Source organism: Neofelis nebulosa, chromosome 2 (assembly GCF_028018385.1).
Source record: "Neofelis nebulosa isolate mNeoNeb1 chromosome 2, mNeoNeb1.pri, whole genome shotgun sequence".
Taxonomy (NCBI): domain Eukaryota; kingdom Metazoa; phylum Chordata; class Mammalia; order Carnivora; family Felidae; genus Neofelis; species Neofelis nebulosa.
Genome location: NC_080783.1, coordinates 98,037,431 through 98,063,099, shown reverse-complemented (window position 1 = coordinate 98,063,099; position 25,669 = coordinate 98,037,431). Strand labels below are relative to the sequence as shown.

At 41.5% G+C, this 25,669-nt stretch overlaps 2 protein-coding genes across 2 annotated transcripts in view; one reads left to right on the top strand and one right to left on the bottom strand.

Moving 5' to 3' along the window:
* Positions 1 to 6,258, top strand: part of GPR39 (G protein-coupled receptor 39) — a 194,475-nt gene extending 188,217 nt beyond the window's left edge. Inside the window, exon 2 of the mRNA XM_058715470.1 lies at positions 5,714 to 6,258. Coding sequence (XP_058571453.1) covers positions 5,714 to 6,219 — 506 coding nt within the window. The 3' untranslated portion in view covers positions 6,220 to 6,258. The remainder of the gene's footprint in view (positions 1 to 5,713) is intronic.
* Positions 6,259 to 6,439: 181 nt separating this feature from the next.
* The window catches only part of LYPD1 (LY6/PLAUR domain containing 1), a 36,893-nt gene continuing 17,663 nt past the window's right edge, over positions 6,440 to 25,669 (bottom strand). The window contains exon 3 of the mRNA XM_058715473.1: positions 6,440 to 6,868. Coding sequence (XP_058571456.1) covers positions 6,633 to 6,868 — 236 coding nt within the window. The 3' untranslated portion in view covers positions 6,440 to 6,632. The remainder of the gene's footprint in view (positions 6,869 to 25,669) is intronic.

The window sequence follows — 25,669 nt, the reverse complement described above, 5'->3', positions numbered from 1 at the left end:
GCTTTGAGAGCCACTGTTTCAGAGATTAGAGACTAAACCAAGGTTGGTGCTGACTGGGGCTCCTTGGATGGGACAAAGTCAGTGAGATCAATGTCTCAAACTGGCTAGCAGAAGCAGATTGGCAAACACAAAGATATAAATTGAGTAAGTGCTAAAACCTTTTATTGGATGTATTTGTCTTTCCCTAGCTCTTCATTCAACTAACCATATGCTTACTTTCCACTGACAATTGCTATTTAAATGTCTCTTCACAGGCAGCTGTTCCTCATCCTACTATATGCTAGTTGATTTATTGTTCACAAAATCTGATGGAGTGTTCTCTAATGGGCCTCATTTCCCACAGTCTCTACCCACCCTTCATGTTGTTCTGGCTCTGGAAGCTGGCAGAGTCAGCTGCTATTACAGTCTTCCATCCCTTGCTCATGCTGTGTTTTTGCCTGGGTGCCCCTTTGCAGGCTACCTCTGACTCTCCTTTAATTTCCTGAGCGTTCACCCCCCATGGGAGGGTCAACCAGCTCTTTGCTTCCATAAAACTGTACCCAGATAGCTCTCACGACCCTTGGCAAGCAGTCACCTGGCTGTGGCTGCCTCTTCCTCCCCAGCCTTTAATCACTAGTGCTTAAGAAAGGGTCTGTAATAGGCCCCAGCTAATCAGGAGATGGTTGCTGAGTGAGTAAAGTCCAGAGAACTTGAATTAGCGGGGCGGGGGGGGGGGGGGGGACAGGGGAGATCACTAACTCCTGCTCACTGTGGTCACAGAGAGAAGTGGACTATTGGGGCAAGAAGAGATGGAGAATCTATGCTAAACACAGAAAACCTAAATCATTCTCTACAACCTCCTCTGTATCCCACGGCTTCAATAATTCAGTAAAATGGGACCCTAACACCAAGTGGAAAAGCAAATCTTTGTGATTCAAATCACACAAACTACCTTGGCTGGATAAAGATGGAATTTCCTGAGATTTTTGGAAGCTCAGTATTTAGGAAGCTAAGTATTCTTTTCTAGCAGGTACTCACGTAAGATGGACAGTCTGATGGATACATGGAGTCCTTATCAGCTTGATCGCAAGGTCGTAACCTGGAGTCATACCTTGTTTTCCAAACATGCTTCAGCTCCCTTTGGGGAAAGCTACATTTCACCTTCCTTTAAAAGGGGGAAAATATGTGCTCCAGGGCTTTGTTGTGTGCCTGTTTTTTGAGGAACCTGGTCCTAAAACTGAGTCCAGACAGTGTACAGAGCAGGTGTTGTGCTGACTTTAGCTAGGATCTGAGGTTGGCCTGCCTTGCATTGCATTCCAGATGGGGGATGGCCAGCATTTGGGCCTAAAACTGGAGTGAAGAAAACTACATTTAGGTAAAATGATGGGGGTGCCCCGTGGCTCAGCTGGTTGAGTGTGTAATTCTTGATTTGGGCTCAGGTCATGATCTCACGGTTTGTGGGAGCGAGGCCTGCACTGGGCTCTATGCTGACAGCGTGGAGCCTGCTTGGGAATCTCTCTCTCTCTCCCTCTCTCCAAAATAATTAAATAAACATAAAGAAAATAGAATGATAGGCTTGTTTATCAATCAAAAGTCAAATCCCATGTTCTGAGCCATAAGACAAGAGGTAGAGAGAGTCATGCCACTCTGCCTTTGGAGATCTTGGGTGAATCAGCCTCAATTCCATCATTTGTAAGACAGGGGTTCTGGGCCGAGTTTCCATGGGAGACCTGCTCTCCCATTCTCCGATGACTCTAAGGTGAACTCGGGATCACAGGAACAGCTTCCTGCACTGGAAAGGTTTAGAAGGGAGAAAACGGAGCCCAGAGTCAGATGTTAAGAATGTTGCCACATTCCAGGTGGCATAGCTTCACGTTTTCCGCAGATGAAACCATGCAGGCTGACTCAAATGCTAGTATGACATGTTGTTGGCCATCTCTATTACTTCTGTTTTTTAAACAACATTACTTTGCCGAGAATAAATCTGTGTCATCGTCTAATGGCACCTGTCATTTTAGCGTAGTGATCACGGAGGACAAATGGAAGTACTTCATGTAGAAAAACAGATAAGCTATGAAGGTATTTCTTACCCAGAGGGCAAGGCTGTCTTCAATATAATACAGATCTATCAATAATATAGTTAAAACAGTTTGCCGACTTAACATGACTGGGTTCAGTTCACTGATCTTCATTCAAGTTCATAGTAAAGTTGTTTTTAACTGTGGGCTGCACATACCATACAGACCAAAGCATTATAGATTTTTCCAAGTGTAAGTCCAAATCGAATGCAGCCAAACATAAATTTAGTCAAATCTTTAATATACTCTATTAAGGCATGAATGTATGATTTTAAAGCTTTGTCTCAGAGTAGCTGGGACTAGAGCTGAACTAGTTGCACACAACCTAATAAAAAATTACCTGGGACACGACAGTCTCAATGTCATCTCAATGCACTTTTTTTCCCCCAAATGTAAAAGTGAGCCATTACCTTATAAAATGACAAATTTTACAAGGGGGCTGGTTTGTTCCCCCTTGCTTCCCACCAGAGGCTAACTTCTATTACATGACCCATGGAGGCACATGTCACAAGTACCTGTGGTGGGTGCCTGTATGCCTAATCCTCCATTTTCCTAGAACAAAATTATGTTTCAAAGCAAGGAGGAAAGACACCAGCCCTTTTTCCCACCTCTAGTTGTGGTGGGAGGGTTAAGAAACATATTAAAATAGATTTACCCTGTTTTTCTACTTTCTGAATGTGACTACTCAAAATTTTAGGTTGTAAGCCACCACCGTAGCTTACATTGTATTTCTAATGGTCAGTGCTGTTTTACATCCATTTTACAGGGTGGAATTATGACTCATATTTACTTGCCTGCATTTTCTGTATTTTTCAAATGGAAAAAAGGAGAAACAATACTGTGTCGTTCAAAAAAAACACAGATGTATAATGGCTTTTGGAGCCTAGCAAGCCTGTGTCCTAGCTATAGGATGTGGGCTAGGACTAACCTAACCTCAGGTTCGGACTAACTAACCTGAGACACAACTTCTTCCCCTGTACAATGAAGATAATGACAGCTTTGATCTCACCAGATGATTATCAGAAGTGAGAAACACATAGGAAATAAACACAGAGTGCTTAGCACAGAACCTGGCAGAGGGAACACTCAATACATTATTCCTGGTTATGTGTCAAGACCTTTCTGATGCTTAATTGTTAACCTCTGTGGATTTCTAACTCAATTTCTCCTCTCTTGTTCTCCAAGTTCATATTTGCTATCCTACCTTGCTACTCTACACCCAGAAAGCAGAGATTTCCCCTTTCCTCGTCACTGGAGAATCTTGGGTCTGGTTCCCTATTTTCAGCAACTTGTTTAGAGTAAGTTACCTCCCATTTATGGACGAGCTCATTTCGATTTCAGAGCAAATATTTTATCCTGGCTAAAACGACAAATCAAGCTACAACTCTTCATCTGGTCTTCTGCCTTTCCTCATACCCAAGATATTTGGTCTTGCTTTTTACTGCACTCTGCTTCTTTAGACAGGAAGGCCAGTCAAGGACAACTGATGCCGGGTGTAGGGGGTGAAGGTAACCAGCATAAGGGTCACGCACATAGGAGAGGGCCAAAGAAAGGACATAAAAATAACGACTTTGTAACTTGCCCCACAGCCCTGGCCCCTTTCCTCACTGCCTTTCTTCCCTGGGCTTGAAAAGTGATGCTGTGTTCAACCAGAGTACGTACAAGTGGGTTCTTGTCCCCTTGCTAGATTCTTGCTGCCTGAAGTATGGCCTCCCACAGGGGATCATAAGACACACCTAAAATCCTGTGCTCAATTTCCATATTCTGGGAAATACGTCTTCAGATTAAGATGGTTGTACTGATCTGAAATGCAGTGGTAGAGAAGAGAACTTAAACCTTTGTGAAGACATATAGCTTCCCTACGTAGGGGAAGCTTCCCAGCTGCTTCAGTTAATGAGATGAACCTTTCAGTCAGAACTGCTTCTGCTAAAAACAAGGAGAAGTAACTTATGAACCCACTTCGAAAAGTACACGTCTGGAAGCATCCTTGCTTCGCAAGGCAGTGGGAGGAAAAAAGCCCCCGCTTCCTTGTGCAAGTATTTAAACACAGAAAAATGATGATTTTTGTTCCCTTCCAGCAGCTATAACTAGCTGATTCAGAATATACTCTTGACTTAAGGTGATTTTTTTTTTTTTTTTTTTTGCTTTTTCATCAGATCAATACATTACTTTGCTCATTGTATTTTTAGACTTATGTTCTCAGGGAAGCAAACACAAAGGAAAGAGATAAGCAAGTAAGTTTGTGTTTCCAGCTTGGGCTGAGGGTTGACAAGAGAAACGCTTAGAAATGATCAGGGGAGCAGAGTTTCCAGAACCTTCTTTGCTGACAGCTGGGATTTGTGGAGGATTTGTTCAGGGAACTGGGTTATTTCCGGGGCGGAGAACATACCTAGGGCTGCTCAGCTACCAGGTAGGGCATGCTCAGGTGAGTGTGTGGGAGGGCGAACCCTGGTTGCATAGACATGGCTGGTTTTCCTGGAGCATTTATCAATGAAATATTTACTATGGATCAGAGGCAGAAAGGGATTATTGTCAACCATTGCTTCCTTGTGGTTTCCTAGAAAATACAAAAGTTCAAAACGTGAATGAATTTTCCTTATTATAGTAATCAAATTCAGGAAATGGAGGAAGTATTTCTGACAATCCAAAATACAGCTTTAAGATCCCAGCTCTCCACATAGGAACTTACTTTCTGGTGTGTTGGCTTCAGAGCAAAGAGCAAATGTGCAGATTCCTGATCTTCCTTTTCTTAGATGTTTTGTCACTGTAGATAAATGCTCCTTTGCTCTGTCAGAGGTCATAGAAATAGAGATGGTGTAAGTTGGAAAGCAAACTTGTGGACATGCAAACATGTCCATTCAGTCAACTTTTGATCTCATGGGGTCACCAAGTGGTGTCCCTTTAGGGCGTGATCATTTACCGTAGTTCAGTGCCACAGGCAATGAGCACTCTACTGGCTAAACTTTAAGGGGGTTTTAGATCTGTTGTCTGTGGGTAATGGTCTTTTTCCCCCATGAGGGTGAATAGACGATATAACTAAAAATTTCTAAAAACAGGGTGCTGTTGCAGATAGGAGCATGAGAATTACAAGTGTGCACACTGCACGGAGTAGACATGTTCAAAAACCATTCTCAGTGACAGGCTATTCCCAGTTTTGTGTCCCTTGAAATTGAATGCAAAGTCAGTGTCACTAAATATGCTTCTTTGTTACAAGGGACACCGTTTCCATTTGTCTTGAAAATATCACTGGGTTGTCTTTATGTAGACATTCTTTGAAATACAAATATTGTTTCACCTGATACGACATAGGGTATACATCTATTTCCTTAAAACAAAATGACAGATTTTACTGGACTATATAAAATGCTTTCTGGATACACAACAATGAAAACATTTTTTTTTTAATGAACAGCCATCAAAAGGTATGCATAAATAGTCGAAAGCATTTAATGGTCTTTAACACAGTCAACTCCCCCAGCCTTGAAACACACTGTTCGATTCTTTTTTGCTAGTGGCAAAAGAAGCAGTCGAGCACAACACTGAAAAATTGGTAGCATTTCCTGGCCAGTAAGCACAGAGCTGGGGAGCTAAATATTTTGTGGCTTTGATTGTTGTTCTCATGCTGTTTGTGTCGGTCTCTCCTTTTGCCTGCTCAGGGCTGATTGTTGTGACCTTGGCTGTCTGCTGGATGCCTAACCAGGTGCGGAGGATTATGGCCGCAGCCAAACCCAAGCACGACTGGACAAAGTCCTACTTCCGGGCGTACATGATCCTCCTCCCCTTCTCCGACACCTTCTTCTACCTGAGCTCGGTCATCAACCCGCTCCTGTACAACGTGTCCTCGCAGCAGTTCCGCAGGGTGTTCGTGCAGGTGCTCCGCTGCCGCCTGACGCTGCCGCACGCCAACCACAGCAAACACCTGCGTTCCCGCGTCACCTCTGCTGCGGACAGCGCTCGCTCGGCGCGCCGCCCCCTCATCTTCACCGCTTCCCGGTGCAGTTCCTCTGCAAGAACTAACAAGGTTTACTTGAGCACTTTCCAGAAGGGGGCCGAGCCAGACTCCAAGCCCCAGCAATTGAGTCTTGAGGCAGCAGAACCCAACGTGCAGATGAAACCACCCAACTCCGCCTCAGGGAATGGTTTTCAGGAACATGAAGTGTGAATGTCAACTATGGAAGCCTTGAGGACTAACCGGCGCCCCCAATGACACACGCAGTGACAAAATAAACCATGCCCCTATGAGGGACAGGAGTGGAAGCGAGGGGCCTTGGAAAAAATGGATGCCTCCCTAAGTGTCTTCCAGGGACTGATTCTGCCAGCCCGACCTTGCCTCTGGTAATAGGGGACAGACTTGGACTCCCCTCTTCCCTTCAAGTACACACTGAAAAGTCAGACTGAATTTATTCAGAGCTTACAAAAACTGTTTTACACCGAGCTCTTTGATTTGCAAAGGAACTGAAAGAAAGAGAATACGCTCCCTCCCAACCCACAAAAAAAGGACACCCAGGAGAAGCTTGGGGAGCAGGGGGAGCGAGGGCCTGAAGGACAATGCAGGAGGGATGAGCATCTCCAACTTCAGCAGTGAGCCAAGAGGAGGGCGAGTTTCAGGAGCAGGATGGTGGTGGGGAGCCCCGGCCGCAGGGCCAAGGCAGAACTGCTCCGTTTCTTGGGCCGGGGCCCATTGCAAAGTGGGGTGTTGCAGCAGCTGATGCACACTGAGTTCAGTTTCCCAGGGGAGCAGAAGGATTGGTACCCAGCGGAGGCGATGAGACAGGCTGCTGAGGAGGCACACGACTTGCGGTACATGATCCCTGCAACACAACCCAAGAAGTGGGGTTAACTGGAGTTGGCCAAGGTTCAGCTCCCCCTCATTCCTCCCACAGCCCAGCTACTTGGTGGGACCAGCAAGGTACTTTTGGTTGTTTCACTGAGCACCCCCCCCCCCCCCCGCCAAAATATAAGTGAGGATGGCTTCTTCACCATACAGCTCCAGTAACTTTTGACAAATTGTTCCAAAAGCTATTAGATATTGGTATCAGCAAAGAGCTATTAAAATCAAAGTTCACTTAAAAAAATTCACACACAACTTATATTTGCCTTTTGTTGTTGTAACTATCTCATGCCATGGAGAATGAGATGTTTATTATTTTATAAGTGATACCGAGAAAGCTGTCACCTATGTGTTAAATCCTAGAGTTCCCTGAACTAATTCCTATGAGATCCCTACTGAAGGGGCCCTTATTTTTCTGAGGTTTCAAGGTCCACTAGAGTGACGGGGTGGCCTGATGTTGACAGTTTACCTGGAAGATACTGGTTACAGGAAATAAGCTTTGCCCTCAGAATATATGGCCACCTGCCTAGTTAGCATCCACAGCCACCATTTAGTAAGGTACTGTGAAGGCACATAAAGGAGCACATAGGACACATGGGAATTGCAGCATAGTCACCAGTTAGGTTATCTTGACTAATTATTTAAGTGATTAAAGCTGGAACCTTAATTCAAATAATACTAACTTCATTTAAAGGCTTTCCTGTGTTCCAGACACTCTACAGAGGGCTATGGTGTCCTAGTTGATTTATCACTACAGCAAGCCTACAAGGGAGATCCCCATTTCACAGACGGGAAGCATAAGGGCAAGAGAAGTTTACAAATTTGCCCGAGGTCACACTACTATAAAATGGAGAAGTTAGGATTTGAACCTAGAATTCTGACTCCATTCCATCCATATCCTTACTAGTATACATACCAAAGTAGCCAGCCAAGAAACCACAAGAAATGGTTTTTGGGGGGGAGGGTGGGGTGGGGAGGGGGAGACAAATAATATGTCTTACAAAACTGGGCTTGGAAGTGAATGGCTTTAGCTTCTGAACTTCCCCGCACACCTGAGGGCTCCAGCATATTCGACCAGTAGCCGGGGTCCTTGTTCTCTGACTCCCTGCAAGGATGTGTGTTTGCAGGCAAGGTTTTGGTTTGTGCCTCCTTCATCTGCCTTATGAATTGTTGCTTTGGGTTATGGAGAAATGGCAAAAAACTGAGCTACTTCAGATTTCCAAGTGGGAGGTTAAAGAAATACTTTGGAACATACAATTTTAAGTCATTTTTGTTCTAGAACTGCACATTTGAAAGGATGGATTTTCTAACACTGATAGAAAATCCTGGACAGTAGCTGCTCTGGTAAGATTTATCAGGTAAGATAAAGTCCACACAGAGGATGTGTGTGTGTGAGAGAGGTGCTGTATGATTTCCAAGAAACCTGCTATGGGGCTTTGCCCATTTATGGATTTCCCAAAGTTTCTACATTTTCTATCCATTGCCCATTTTAGGAAATTTTACTGTCATTTGCTAGTTCAACTTCAATAAACTTTCTTCCTTTAAGTGAATTGTAAAAGTTAAAAAGAAATAATATATTTTTCACTGTAAAAAAAAAAAAAAAAGCCCAGGGAGATCAGGTGGAAATGCCACCTGACCAGATAGTTGCTCCTCAAAGGTAACCACTCTTGCCAGTTTGGAAGGCCTCCTTCTGGGCCTGTTTATATATATATATATATATACGTATATATATATATATATATATATATGTATATATATATATACACATATATACGTATATATATATACGTATATATATATATATATACACACACACACACATATATATATACACACATATATATACATATACATACACACACACACATACCCGTGGAAAAATAAAGTGTATGTATATGTGTACACACACAGATTTGTTACTGGTGTCACATCCTAGATGCTGATTTACAGTTTGCATTTTTATTTAGTGACATGGCTGGGTATTTATTTTTAAGCCTAACTCTATAGGGCTCAGGAGTGATGATGAGGAAGGTTAATTAGGTAATGAATGCACAAAGACAGCCCTGATTTTTGTGACTGCCTCCCAGGGGATACCTCAAGATCACCTGTTCTGTTGGCCAGGAGAGCTTATGCCTGTGGTCCCACAGGACTAATATGTATACACAGATATTTCTATTTCTTAAAGGTGGTGGATGAAGGTCTGGCTTCCAAAAAGCCTGAATCTAGGTGCTGAGATCTTCCCTTTGAGGACACTGAGTGGGCTTGGCACATCCTCAGCTGCTGGGAACTATTAAAGTAAACATAGGCTGCTTGTAGAAACACGAAGAGTCCAGCAAAATGAAGAATATGCTCCAAATAAAAGACCAAGATAAAACTTCAGAAAGAGCCTTACAGAAACAGAGGTAAGTAATTTACCTGAGAGAGTTCAAAGTAATGTTCCTCAAGAGGCTCACCAAACTGGGTGAAGAAGGGATGAACACAGAGCTTCAACAAAGAGAAAATCTCAGTATCAAGGAGAAGTCACAGAACTGAAGAACACAATAACTGAACTGAAAATAACACCAGAGGGTTTCAACATCAGACTAGCAGAACCAGAAGAATGGATCAGTGAACCCAAAGACAGGGCAGAGGAACTCACCCCATTAGAGCAGCAAAAAGAAAAATAAAAAGTGGAGGTAGTTTAAGGGACCTAAGAGACCACATCAAGTGGCTAGCATTCTCATTTATAGGAAACCCAGAAGGACAAGACAAGGACAGAAAACTTACTTGAAAAAATAATGGCTGAAAACTTCTCTAACCTGGGGAAGAAAGAGACATCCAAGAAGCCCAGAGAGTTGCAAATAAGGTGAACCCAAAGAGACACACTATAATTAAAATGTCAAAGTTAAACACAAGGAGAGACTTACAAGCACCAAGAGAAAAACAACTTCTTATGTACAAGGGAACATCCAACTATACTATCAGCAGACTTTTCAGCAGAAACTTTCCAGGCCTGAAGCGAGAAGCATGATATATCTAAAGTGCTAAAAGGAAGAAAAAAACTTCCAAGAGTACATGGCAAACTGATCACTTGGAAGTGACAGAGAGAGTGTCCAAGACAAGTAAAAGGTAAATGGGTTAATCACCAGCCTTACAAGAAATGTTAAAGGGACTTCTTTAGGCTGAATAGAAAGGGTGCTAATTTGTGACAACATACAAAAGATATATATCTGATAAATATATAGAAAAGGTAGTGGATTAATTACCTATAAAGCTAGTATGAAGGTTAAAAGACAAAAGTAGTAAAAATAACTACTAGTTAGTAGTTATTAGTAGTTGTTAGTAATTAGTAATTATTAGTAATTAAAGGATACATAGGCTAAAAAAAGATGTAAATGTGAAATGAAAAAAACAAAATGGAGGGGAGAAAGTAAAAATGTAGAGCTTTAGAACACTTTCAAGCTCATCAACTTACCGTAGACTGTTGCAGATATAAATTGTTATATGTAAGCCTTTCAGTAACAACCTAGCAAAAACTATAAGTAGATATACAAGAGATAAGAACTGTAAGCATACCACCAAAGAAAGTCATCAAATAACGAAGAGAGCCACAGAAGGAACAAAGAAACTGCCAAACTGCCAGAAAACAATTTTTTAGATACAAATACTAAATTCTTCAGCCAAAAGATATAAGTGGCTTCATTAAACGACACCAACAAAATAAGACCCATCTATATACCGCCTATAACAACTAATTGCAGATCCGCATATACAAAATAAGCTTTAAAACAAAGACTGTAATAAGAGACAAAGAAGGGCATTACATCAAGGGGTCAATCCAGCAAAAGGACAGAACATTTGTAAAGAAGTATGCACCCACCATAGAAGCACCTAAATATGTAAAGCAAATATTAATAGACCTAAAGGAGAAATAGTACAATAATACTTGGGGACTTTAATATCCCATCTACATTAATAGATCATCCAGACAGAAAATCAACAAGGAAACCTAGGCCTTAACATATACAGAACATTCCATCTGGTTCAGTGTTACTTACATCCATCAGAAAGCAACAAAGGAGATGGAAAGGATGTCACTACTAGTAGGAGGTTCCTGAGCTCACCTCATTCCACAGCTATACCAAAGCAGTAACTACATCTATATAACTAACTGAAAATTACTTGCAGGCTAGCAGAACAGATCTTCCACAACTCCTCACAGAGAAAAGGGCACATGGGATAAGGGTAGGAGGGATAGAGATGCAGTTGAAAAGCAAAACCCTGGAGCAAATAACCACAAATCAGAGAGACATCACAAGCACAGAGGAGTGAGGGGATCAGATCCCACAATGGGTAGCCTTAGCCCTGAGGATTTGCACTAGGAAGACAAGTCCCCACAACGTCTGGCTTTGAAAATCAGTAGGGCTAAATTCTGGGAGAACCAGACGGAAATAGGAAAGAAAGTCCCCACCCAGAAAGAGATGGCCAGATAAACTGGCCTGAGACACAGCACAGAAACAGTAGTTGAAAAGCACCTGGCATGTATGTAAAGAAGATTTCTTGACTAATCTTAGAACTTGTGCTCTAGGGGCAGGGATCTTTAGGAGATTTCTCAGGAACAAATGTGCTTGTGGGCACCATTTTCCTGTGCTCCCCTAGCCTAGGCAACAATCACTTGCAACAAAACACCCTTAAAACAAACTTGTGGCTGCTAGAGGGGAAGTGGGTGGGAGATGAGTGAAGCAGATGAAAAGGATTAAGACTCACAAACTTCCAGTTATAAGTCACAGAAATAAAAGAAGTACAACACAGAGAATATCATCAGTAATATTGTAATAATGTGTGGGGGGGGAAGCAACAGAATATACATTCTTCTCAACTGCACATGGAACATTCTTCAAGATAGATCATATGTTTGGACACAAAAACAAGTCTTAAGAAGTTTAAGATTGAAGACATATCAAGCATTTTTTTCAGACCATAGTGGTATGAAATTAGAGATCAATTAGAAGAAGCCAACTGGAAAATTCACAAATATGTGGAGATTAAACAAGTTACTGAACCATCAGTGGGTCAACAAAGAAATCAAGACAAATTAAAAAATACCTTTACACAAATGAAAATGGAAACACATCACACCAAAACTTCTGGAAAACAGCTAAAGCAATTCTAAGAGGGAAATTCATAGTGATAAATGCCTACTTCAAGAAATAAGGAAAGTTTCAACCTTACCTTCCACCTCAAGGAACTAGAAACAGAACTGAGTTCAAAGTTAACAGAAGAAAGGAAATAATAAAGATTAAAGCAGAAATAAATGAAATAGAGAACAGAAAAACAATAGAAAAGAATAAATAAACTAGGAGTTGGTTCTTTGAAAAGATAAAATTGACATACCTTTAGCTAGATACACCCAGAAAAAAGAGAATTCAAGTAAATGAAATCAGAAATGAAAGAGGAGACATTATAACTGAAACCCCAAGGATCCTAAGAGACAACTATGAACAATTACAGGCCAAATAAGAGTCAAAAATATACAATGGGGAAAAAACAATCTCTTTAATAAATGATGCTGGTGTAACTGGATCAGTCTCTAACACCAAAGACAAACATTAACTCAAAAAGGATTAAAGGCTTGAACGTAAGACCCAAAACCATACAACTCCTAGAAGAAATCATGGGAGGTAAGCTCCCTGACATTGGTCTTCATGAGGATTTTTTTTATATTTGACATCAAAAGCAAAGGCTACAAAACCAAAAATAAACAAATTGAAAAACTTCAGAACAAAGGAAACCATCAGCAAAATGAAAAGGCAACCTACTGAAGAAAAAAATTTATAAATCATATCTGATAAGGGATTACTATCCAAAATATATGAAGAACACATATAACTCAACAGTACAAAAAACATTCTAACTAAAAAATATGCAAAGGTTCTGAATGGACATTTTCCCAAAGACCTATAGGTAGCCAATAGGTACATAAAAAGATGTTCAAAATCACTGATCATCAGGGAAATGCAAATCAAAAGTATAATGAAATATCATCTCATACCTGTTGGGTTGGTTATTACTAATCACAAGTGTGAAAATTTTGGGAAGGGAAACTCTTGTGCAGTGTTGGTGGGAATGTAAACATGTGCAGCCACTATAGAAATAGTATGGAATGTCCTCAAAAACATTAAAAAAAGACATACCATATGATTAGGCAGTTCTACTTGTAAGTATTTATCTGAAGAGAACACAAATACTATTTTGAATAGATATATGCATCCCCATGTTAATTGAAGGATTATTTACAATAGTTAATAAATGAAAACAACTTAAATGTCCATCAACAAATGAGTAGATAAAATGTCACATATCTACAATGGAATATTATTCTGTCATAAAAAAGAACAAAGTCTTGCCATTTGTGACAACATGAATGGGCCTTCAGGATGTTATGCTAAGTGACAAATGACAGAGAAAGGCAAATACCATATGATCTTACTTATATGTGGAATCTAAAAACAAAAGAAAACCAAAGTCATAGATACAGAGTACAAATTACTGGTGGCTAGAGATGGGATGTGGTAGGTGGGTGAGATGGGTGAAGGGAGTCAAAAAGTATAGACTTCTAGTTATAAAATAAGTCACAGGGATGTAACGTACAGCATGGTGACTAGTTAATAATACTGTATTGTCTGTTTGATAGTTGCCAAGAGAATGTATCTTAAAAGTTCTCATCACAAGATGGGGCACCTGGGTGGCTCAGTTGGTTGAGCATCTGATTCTTAATTTAGGCTCAGGTCATGATCCCAGGGTCATGGGATCAAGCCCCGTACTGGACTCTGCACTGAGCATAGAGCCTGCTTAAGATATTCATTCATTATCTCTCTCTCTCTCCCTCCCTCCCTCCACCTCTCACCCTCCCTCCCTCCACCTCTCTCCCCCACTCATGCTCTCTCCACCCCCGCCCCCCCTTAAAATGTTCTCATCACAAGACAAAGCCTACAACTATATATGGTGATACATGTTAACTAGACTTACTATTGTGATCATTTCGTGATATACAAATATTGAATCATTGTTGTCCACCTGAAACTAATAATGTTAAATATAAATTATACCTTAATAAAAAATATATTTTTTCAAAACCCTGGAAAAATAATGCCTGAAGTTACAAAGAGATGTACCAACAGAACCACAATCTGTACTGTTGCTGATACCCTCACGTCTTTAGTTAGAAGCCATTTATCTTTGTAAGACGTGTGTGTGTGTGTGTGTGTGTGTGTGTGTGTGTGTGTGTGTGTGTGTGTAGTGGGGGGGGGCAGATTTATGGCCAGGTGAAAGCCCTTAAGAAGGTAGTTCATGAATAGATACCACAAAAAAGACTCCAGGAAGGGAAAAGTTGTAAGCTCCACCCACCCACCCCCTCAGAGGTGTATTTACCTCACAGAGAGAGGGAAAACAGAAAATGGGTCTGATGCAAGAAAGACATGTTAATTGAATGGGTGGCCACTCCAAGCCAGGGCACCATGAGGAGGTCCAGGAGTAAAGAGAGTCTGGAACGATCTGCCCATGATCCACGAGGTTCAGAGCAGCTGCCCTGTTCATAGACCACTGTGAGCCTTCCACAGTGGAGTCTAAGTCCTGGAGACTACAGCTAGAGATACTATGGATGAAATCAGAGGTGATTAAAAAGATTTCTAACCAGATGAAGGGAAATTTGGAGCTAACAGATATCAAAACTAACTGATGGGCAAGCAGCTGACATTGGGGTATTAAGACCCTGGCTTTGGAGTTATTCAAGAAGAACAAAGAAATGATGCTCTAATACTCAACTGTTGGCAGAGGTAGAGGAAGGAGTAGGAGGTGTTATACTAGTAGGAATGGGCTAGTTCAAGATTAAAAAGAACTTTGAGAAAATAGGCACTTTACTCATCTTTTTAAAATCAAAGCAGTAGAAATGTCCAGCTAAAACTGCCTTTGTGAACCTGGGGATGGAGCTGCGTGGTGAGGCTGGGACAGAAGTGCTGCTGGTTTATAATCTGCAAAGAAGAGAAAAACCTCAGAGTCTCAGAGAAAGAGGAGGCTTCCAGTTCCATTCTAGGCTCTACAGCAGGGAGGATGGGATGGGGAAGAGGGCTGGGGACAAACAGGAAGTGGTCTTGGGGAATGCTGAGAATTTCCCTACAAGGAGTGTGTGACTAGACATCACACAGGCAGCTATGGAACTTTAAGTAAATGTCCCTGAGTTTAGATGTGAGGAAGTCAGGATGACGTGTGATGACGGAACTGGTTAAGAAAACCACGGGAAAAATTCTGCAGAGGCAAGGGGTAGGCATAAAGAATAGTAATCAGGCTGAAAGGAAATAGGTAGGTTGCTAAGTGTGGAGGGTCAGACCACAGCTTAAAAGTATTTACCAGTGCCATCACTCACAGCTTATCAGGATAAATTCCAAGAGGCTCTAAGATGTAAATGTTGAAAAAAATCATAAAAGTACTAAAAACCACTTTGGGACCTGTGAGATTTGTCATTTAAGAGTAGTGAAGGCTATTCTGTGATGCACACTCAGAAACCATTAAAGAAAAGATTAATGAATTAAACTGTGCAAAAATTTAAAAAATTCAGAGATAGAACAAGCAATCTTAAAATTGGTATGGAACCACAAAAGGCCCCCGAATAGCCAAAGCAACCTTGAAAAAGAAAAGAAAAGCTGGAGACATCACAATTCTAGACTTCCAAGTTGTAGTACAAAGCTGTAGTGATCAAGCTATAAGTATGGTACTGGCACAAAAAATAGACAAATAGATCAATGGAACAGAATAGAAAACCCAGGAATGAATCCATAACTATATGATCAATTAATCTTTGACAAAGCGGGAAAGAATATTCAATGGGAAAGAGACAGTCTAACAAATGGTGCATGGAAAACTGGAGAGCTACATGCAAAATAATGCAACTGGACCACTTTCTTACATGGTACACAAAAATAAATTCAAAATTGATTAAAGACCTAAATGTGAGGCCTGAAATCATAAAAATCCTAGAGAACAACACAGGCAGTAACTTCTCTGGCCATAGCAACTTCTTTCTAGACATGTCTCTAGAGCCAAGGGAAACAAAAGCAAAAATAAACTATTGGGGCTTCATCAAAATCAAAAGCTTCTGCACAGAAAGGAAATAATCAACAAAACTAAAAAGCAACCTTCGTTATGGGAGAAGATATTTGTAAATGGCATATCTAATAAAGGGTTAGTATCCAAAATACATAATGAACTTAAAACACCCCAAGCCAAATAATCCAGTTAAGAAATGGGCAGAAGACATGAATACACATTTTTCCGAAGAAGATATCCAGATGGCCAACAGACACATGAAAAGATGTTTAACATCACCCATCATCAGGGAAATGCAAATCAAAACTACAATGAGCTACCATCACCTCACACCTGTCAGAATAGCTAAAACTAACAACACAAAAAACAACAGGTGCTGATGAGGCTGTGGAGAAAGGGGAAACCTCTTGCATTGTTGGTGGGAAAGCAAACTTGTATAGCCACTCTGGAAAACAGTATGGAGGTTCCTCAAAAGTTTAAAAATAGAACTACTCTATGATCCAGCAATTGCACTACTAGATATTTACCTTAAGTATAAAAAATAGTAGTTCAGGGGCGCCTGGGTGGCGCAGTCGGTTAAGCGTCCGACTTCAGCCAGGTCACGATCTCGCGGTCCGTGAGTTCGAGCCCCGCGTCAGGCTCTGGGCTGATGGCTCGGAGCCTGGAGCCTGTTTCCGATTCTGTGTCTCCCTCTCTCTCTGCCCCTCCCCCGTTCATGCTCTGTCTCTCTCTGTCCCAAAAATAAATAAAAAACGTTGAAAAAAAAATTAAAAAAAAAATAGTAGTTCAAATGGATACACGTACCCCTTTGTTTATAGCAGTATTACCTATAATAGCCAAATTATGGAAACAGTGCAAGTATCCATCAACTGATGAATGGATAAACAAGTTGTGGTGTGTGTGTGTGTGTGTGTGTGTGTGATGGAATATTAGCCATAAAGCTAATAGCCATTAGCCATAATAGCCATTAGCCACTGTCACTTGCAATGATGTGTTTGGAGCTAAAGAGTATTATACTGAACCAAATAAGTCAGTTAGAGAAAGACAAATACCATATAATTTCACTCATATGTGGAATTTGAGAAACAAAACAACTGAGCACAGGGAGGAAAAAAAGAAAGGGAAGCAAACCAAGAACCAGATTCTTAATGATAGAGAACAAACTGATGGTTACCAGAGCGGAGATGGGTGGGTGGGAGGAGTAAAACAGGTGATGGGGATTAAGAAGTGCACTTGCTGTGATGGGCATCGGGTGTTCTATCAAAGTGCTGAATCCCTATATTATACACCTGAAACTAATCTTACACTGCATGGTAATTAACTAGCATTTAAATAAAAACTTAAAAAAAATACAAAAAGTAAAAAGCAAATTACTAAAAAAAAAAAAGAAGAAAAGAAAAAAAGAAGAAAAGAAAATAGCATCAGTGAGCAATTCCCTGAAGTAAAATAACAAATTTCTTTCATTAATAAATGTATAACAAAGGTACGGGAGATAAACTGATACCAGAGGTAAACTGCAGGAAAATTTGTTCTTATGGGCACTTGATTTAACATTATATCATTTTAAAAAGAGCATGATTCAGTGATATTTCACGTTCTAGGAGAGTCCATAAGACTACATTTTTCTCTTGAAAAGTATATAAGTTGTTTCCTTGTCATTATTATTTTTTATTTCAGTCTATAGAGTGCTTATATCCAAAAGAGTGCTATTGATACAGAACAGGGAAAATAAAAGTCTTGCTTAAAAAATAATTCCGTCTAGTAAAATCACTAAAAAGTGAAATATTGGGAAAATAATTGCAACTCAAATCACAAAGAGCAAAATTACTTAATATGTAAAAAGTCCTAGAAATCAGTAAGGAATAAAAAAGAACCCACTAGAACAACGGGAAAAGCAAAAAGTTTACAGAAAAGAAAATAAAGTGAGCTTTGAAACAATAAAAAGAGATTTACTCTCACTCCATAAAAAGAAACACAAATTAAAGCTACATTGAGATACAGTAAAACCTTGGTTTGCGAGCATAATTCATTCCGGGAATATGCTTGTAATCCAAAGCACTTGTATACCAAAGCGAATTCCTGCATAAGAATAATGGAAATTCAGATGATGCAGTCCACAACCCCAAAATATTCATATAAAAATGATTACAATACATAATAGAATACAAAATAATAAAGAAAATGCAAAATATACAGAAAAATAAACAAATTAACCTGCACTGATCATTGAAAATCTTTGTGGCTGGTGTGACGGAGACAAGAGAGGAGGGTTATTGTGTAGGACAATTTTCACTATCACCAACGGAATCACTGCTATCTATTGGCTCAATGGAATCTTTTTCTTTTCGTGCAACAAAGAACCTATCCAGTGACACTTGCTTTTGCCTCCTTTTGAGGATTGTCGTTAAAGAAATTCATTGCTTGCACTGCTACAGCCTTATTTGGGTGTTGCTTTTCTACAACATTTTGCACTGTTTTCCACATTTTCCACATCTCCCTAATCTCATTTGAAGAGAGGGATTCCTCCACCTTTTCCTCCTCCTCTGTATAGGAGATGCAGACATCGACTTCTCATAAAATCTTGCAATTTTGGCCACTTGCATACCTCATTCATCCTTCTCGATGATTTCTTTCTTCACTTCCACTGTAATCATCTCCTCTTACCGCTTTTCCTTTCAACCTTTTTCTGCATAGGGGCCACTGTGTACACTTGCATGGATGCTGACTACAGTACAGTATTAAAAAGCTGTTGTCATACACTGTATTTGATGCTACTAGGAATAATGGGGCAGAGAAAAGGGACTATATGGGCAGGCAGCTTTACCTAGAATGAAACAAAGCATTCCAAAGCTTACCCTTGTATGGAAAAGCAAGGGCTGTCCATACGTGCTTTGAAGTGACAAAAAATACACCAGTGCCAGTTGTGGGCACCTTCGAACGTCTTGAAAAATCACTGATTTCTGCCAAACACCGCAGCCTGAGGCTGAGCATCTGAGAATGGGAAACAATCACCCACATTCCCACAGCAAGAGACACACAGAGAGAGAGAGAGAGACAGAGAGAGAGAGAGACAGAGAGAGAGAGAGAGAGACAGAGAGAGAGAGAGACAGAGAGAGAGAGAGACAGAGAGAGACAGAGAGAGAGAGAGACAGAGAGAGACAGAGAGCGCGCACGTGTGCTAGAGAGACCGAAAAAAACCCATTGTCTCGTTGCGGTCATGTGACATTTGGCATCATGTACCACTTGTATTGCTAGGCATCGCTCATTTATCAAGTTAAAATTTACTAAAAATGCTCGCTCGTCTTGCAGAACACTCGCAGAACAAGTTACTTGCAATCCAAGGTTTTACTGTACCATTATTATTTACCACTTGGGCAAGGATCAGAAGTTGATCACCGTATAGCCATGAGTCTTGGGAAATAAGCCCTTTTCCACACTGTCAGTTGAGAGAGTAAATAGGTATAAATTCCACGAACGCAATATTGTGGTATCTATCAATATTATGAAATTTGACCAAGCAATTCCAGTTTTATGAGTTTAAGTTGCATATACAAATTCACACACATGCAAAATGACTATATATGGGGTTATTAATATCAGAGGGATTTGCAACAGCAAAAAAAAAAAAAAAAAAAAGGACAATCACACTATCCATCACTAGGGTCCTGATAAACACCGGAAGCTCATCCACATGATGCAATGCTACACGGCTGTAAGAGGAGGAGGAATAAGCTCCATGATATTTTTTTTTAATGAAAAAATAAAACATGACACCAGAGTAAATATTGAAAATTATCATGGGCACAAATGGCAAATAGTACATACACATATATACAATTTGCTTACATACTCATATTATTGGAAGAATACACAAGAAAAAGGCAATAGTGGTTGTCTCTGGTGCTCACTTTAGCAGCACATATACTCATATTGGTTGCTCTGGGGAGGGGTACTGGGTGGCCATGGGATAGGGTTAGAAAAAAAAAAAACCTGTACAGCTAGCTTTTATAATCAGAACAATGCAAATGAAGCACATATATTTTTTAACCTCCTGAAATAAATTACGCCCCAAAGAATCATTTTATTAGATGCCTTCTCTTTGTGTCTGGCACAAATCCCTTCCTGTCTGTGTCCACCAGAGGGCTTCTGGGAATAAACACACCCTTAAGAAGAGAGCCACGAAAACTTGGTCCCCAACCTAAGTCTCAGGGTCACTGGGCAGAGGTACTCACTCGTGTCTGTCTTTTCATTTTCCCTTGAACCCAGTCCCCAGGAGCTCAGGTTTCGGCCCCAGAGAGTTAGAGGCTGCAGGGAAACCAGAAAGTGCACTCGTGGCTGCTGGAGGAGTAGAACAGCAGTTTGGAAGGATCTACACTAATTTGAAATGTACAAATCGAACAGTGGCGTTTCTCAGCATTTACCCTTCAAAATAAAACACACTTTCGCACGTGCACAGCCTTAGGAGGAAAAGGATGCACTTATACTGTGGGATGTTAAACACCAGTTGAAGGTCATGTGTAGAGTTCTGTACTTATCTGGCTCATTATACTGACTGAATCACTTCATATACTGATGTGGTTTTCAATAAGTAGAAAAATGAATTTCCAAATGATATACATGTACGATTTATGTAAAAAAAAGTAATACAATGTGTGCTCTTGCAGTGTGTGCTATGTGTGTGAGTTTATGTCAGAGACAAGGGGCCATAAGGCTATACACTGAGAAGTGGTTATCCTTTTAGAAATGGGCCACAGTCAGGAAGCACTTGTGCTTCATTTGTGATATTTTAATGCTGTACAGAGGGAATATGTTTGTAGATTGTATCAGTAACGACAAATTAATAGACACGGAAATTATACACAGAGTAAGCCACTTGACTGACCTGAGCTTGAAGTACACAGCAGCACATGGCTCCAGGAGGGCAGACAAGGGTCCATACCACAGCACCACAATATAGCCCTCATGGCCTTGGGGCTTCCCTAGAACCTCAGGCAGGTGCCATCAATATGGCCATGGTTCTGTGTGGCTTCAGCAGCACCGTGGGCAAGAAGTGGTAGGTATAGATGGTCATGGGTTTGGTTCACCTGCACCTTTGTGAATGCCCTACAGCCCACAGCAGCCGGCCACTGCAGGAGATGGCAGTGTCTAAAAGCAGCAGTGAGGGCACCTGGGTGGCTCAGTCGGTTAAACATCTGACTTCTGTTCAGGTCATGATCTCACGGTTCGTGGGTTTGAGCTCCGCATCGGGCTCTGTGCTGACAGCGTGGAACCGGGAGCCTGATTCAGATTCTGTGTCTCCCTCTCTCTCTGCCTCTCCCCAACTTATACTCTCAAAAATAAATAAACATTAAAAAATAAATAAAAGCAGCAGCGAGTCACCTTTTGGACACTTCCCCAAATAGCTGAGGGATGCTCCTTCCCCATATGACCTTTCTTTTAATCACTTCTAATATTCTACATGTTTTTACTATCAAATCATTTTTAATAGAATGTAGCTCCAGTAATTAGAGCAGTGCTTGATACCTAAATGGCTCAAAAAATACTGAATGAATGAATAAGGGAATGAAGGGGAAAAGGGGAGAACACAGAAGGAAAAGGATCATTTAAAGGGGGCCCAGAGGCCCCATGATAGTGGGTACTTTTCTGACTAGTACCAACCCCAAATTTTATTCTTGGGCTGGTGGGGCCTGGGTAACAGAGGTTACAGAAAGCTAGCACAAACCCACAGGCCTTGCTTGAAACAGGCCTGCGTGAAAGGCAATGCCTTGGTAATGGGCTTTCAGACCCAGAGCTGGCAGGCTCTGCAGGGTGATTAAGTGCTGTCCATCACCCACGGCTGGGCTAATCCCAGCTTGGGCCTGCTCCCAGCCATCCCACCCTGCAGGGACACAGGGACGTGTCCTGCCTGTGCCAAGTCATTTCTCACAGCTCCCATCTGCAGACCAGAAGTGTACTTATGGAACATACCACCTACTATCACCAAATTGAACAAGAGCCCCAGCACTTAACACGTTAATCCTCTTTAAGTCTTTCGAGGGGTGATGGCCTCCTGGGAGGGGAACTCTTGGATTTAGATGGGTGGTTATACTGGCTTTCAAAATACCACAAATTGTTCTCCTGGAGTAAGTCAGTCGTATTAATCTGCCTTATTTAGGATAATGATAGCCATGGAGAGGAATGAAGGAAAGGTAAAATAAAATACTGAGGTTACTTCCAGGGAAATTCATTCCACTGTAGCAATGGTACCTATTTCCTGGGACTAGTGAAATTAGACTTTGAAGGAAATCAAGCTTGCAAGAGTTAGGCTGAAATCATAAAACATGGAAACAGGGGAAAAGGGATTAAATCATATGTGCTCTACACACTGGAATTAAATGTAAAGTGGGAGGAAATGCATCCAAATAGATGGTATGAACACATTTCAGTACCACCACGTGTCCTCCCTGTTTTACAGACACTAGAAACGATCTTTCCAAGTTAAGAAACTTGGAAAAAGTTCCTGGCACAAGGTAGGTGCTATATAAGCGTTTGCTGTTGCTATTTTTATTGTTATTATCTGTCCATGGTGTGTTTTCTAATTTGAACCCTTAATTCACAGAAGTGGCTACTTATTGAATTTATGCACACCACGGTACATCCCTCAGAGGGGATAGCGACTTCAGTAATTACTGATCTGCTCCATCATTGAAAATCACTGGCTCCTTTTCCCATTCTGTCTCCATTCCTCTTGGACTATATTTGGGTCACATTTTAGCCAACATGCTCAGTTTGCATTCAGATCAGGAAAAACCAAAGGCAGACCAGGAGACGGGGCAGCAGGGAGAAAGAACGAAAGAAAGAAGCGTTAGAAGTTAGTATGGATGCTGGATGGCCCCTGTCATCTTCTTTGCAGCAGGCATTCCATCAGGCATCGGGCGGGCTTTACAGGGTTGAATTATTGATTATACAGGGAGAAGAAGAAAGATGGTGTTTTCTCTTTGCTTGAGTCCAGCTCTTTCTGCCTGCCCCTAACACAGCTGGGTCACCACAGATGGAGCAGAGAATAAAAGGCACCTGGAACAACTCTGGTTGACATCAGCCCAGAAGTGGTCAGGGCTTAGGAATACAACATCAGGGAGAGTTACACCATGGCTCCGAGGCTGGCATTCTGACCTGGAAGTCTCTAGGCTGACCTGGCTGGTGGCACACAGTGCAAAAATCTTTAATGTGCTAAATCACTGGTGTGGCGATACCTTTGGCCCAAACTCTCCTTCCTCGAGGTTCTTTCCTGTGCACTTCACTAAGGGGCCTGTTATAACATGCACCCGCTCTCCAGATGGGATCTGGAAAGTTCTAGAACCCCAGCAGGTAAAAACTGCCCAAGCAGTGTTTCTCAGACATCATTGTGCAGAAGAGTTACCTGGGCATTCTTTAAATACAGATTCCTAGAACCAACCCCGGATGATTCAGACACAGGTGGCCGAAACTTCCCAACTGCCACTTTGGGGAGGGAGCAGGCACATGTAGGTTCTAAATGCACAAAACAATTTATCCAGGGAGAAGTCTTTCACTACCTGCAAAAATTTCATTCGGTGTTACAGGCCAGCCCCTGCTCTGCCCTGCACGGTGAAGGCTGTGACAACTCTGATGATCCACAGCCATGGAGAAGGAGAGACGAGCCAGTTTTTCTTCACTGCTTTCCACTCTTCTCCTGGACCACATTTGGTCCATTGCTACCTCCCTGTCACAATAGGTCTGTCCTATCAGCCTCATTTGAGGACAGGCTCCTCTGCCTGCTCTCCAAGGACTTCAGTGATTGAAGGTGGGAATGTTCACTGTCAACCACTCAGCTTGGGTGTGAAATGACCAGCTTAGAAGACCAAAACACTCCTGGAGGTGATCAGGCCAGGGCTAGTTTGAGTACCTGTCAGTAGGGGTTTTTCTTTCTTCCCTTTGGCCCATTCATATCCCACTGGGGTGGCTTTTTCTGTTTGAAAGCAACACTGTACATGGTAAGTTTCTACCCAGGGGTTGGCACACTTCTTCTGTGACAGGCTAGATAGTAAACATTTTGCTTTTGAGGTTAAATAGTCTCCATCACAACTACTTGATTCTGATATTTTATCATGGAGGCTGCCAAAGATAATGCACAACATATGGGGGTGGCTGTGTTCCAATAAAGTTTCCTTTATAGAAATCGGCCACAGTAGTCCACTTGGGCTGTCACAATAAAATATCCCAGGTTGTGTGGTTTAAACAACAGAAATTTTACCGGAGTTCTGGAGGCTAGCAGGCTAAGACCAAGGTGCTGGCAAAAATTAAGCTTCTGGTAAGAACACTTCCCTGGCTTAGAGTCAGCTGTGTCCTAATAGGGACCTTCCTGTGCATATCTCTCCCTCCCCTATAAAGAGGTCAATCCATTGGAAGCCATACCCTTGGACCTCATCTAACCCTAATTATTCTCAAAGGCCCCATCTCCAACTGCAACCACACTGAGGGTCAGGACTGCAATATATAAATTTGGTGGGGGCTGGGAGGACAGTTCAGTTCATAACACAAGTATTGGGCTAGATTTGGTCCAAGGGTCAGAGTTTGCTTACCTCTGTTCTATCAAAATCCAATCACCTTTACCTAATAACACCTATCCCTTTCACCTGGTCTTTCCTCTCTAGTTCTATAAGAAATACAACCCACAGTTTGGAACATTTACCCTTTTTTTTTTTTTTTAAGTTTATTTATTTGAGAGAGAACTCAAGCAGGGGAGGGGCAGAGAAAGAGGGAAAGAGTGAATACTGACAAGGTTCCACACTGTCAGCACAGAGCCTGATGTGGGGCTCGAACCCATGAACTGTGAGATCATGACCTAAGCCGAAGTCAGACACTTAACTGACTGAACCACCCAGGCATCCCTGGAACATTTGCTTTTTGAAGAATGTCAGAGGGGCGCCTGGGTGGCTCAGTCGGTTAAGTGGCCAACTTCGGCTCAGGTCATGATCTCACAGTTCGTGAGTTTGAGCCCCGTGTCGGGCTCTGTGCTGACAGCTCAGAGCCTGGAGCCTGTTTCGGATTCTGTGTCTCCCTCTCTCTCTCTGACCCTCCCCCATTCATGTTCTGTCTCTCTCTGTCTCAAAAGTAAATAAACATTAAAAAAAAATTAAAAAAAAAAAAAAGAATGTCAGAAAGGATCTCTGGGTTCAAAATTCGACCAAAGGCCTTTGCTGGCTTTAAACTATTTGGAGAATTTTATATCCATATTTTACTATGTTTTTTAATTGAACTGTCTCTGTAGAAAGTACATTCTTCACAGCATACACAAACATCCTTACAGAAGACATAGGCACAACTTGAAGGCAAAAATGAGGGGGAAAAAAAGGGCACAGTTAGAACCACTACAAGAACACTGTTTCCAGTGTGGCAGGATGCAGATTGATTAAAACTCACATTTAGAGGTCTTGTGGTTCTGTTGTACGTAAGCCAAAATGGAGCAGACCCCACCCTGGGCAGACCCCACTTTCCACAGTGTATCTGTGCAACTGTCCCTAGCAGTCAACATTTTCTGACATGCTCTGTCACAAGGTCCTGGGGTTTTTTTCTACAGAGGCTGCGAGATAACCAGAAACCACCTTATTTGTTTAAGAAGCCTAGTTAGTTCATGTGATGTCCTTGTTTAAGCCATGGTAGATCCAAAATACTGCCTGTGCTCCATTGTTCTCCCATATTT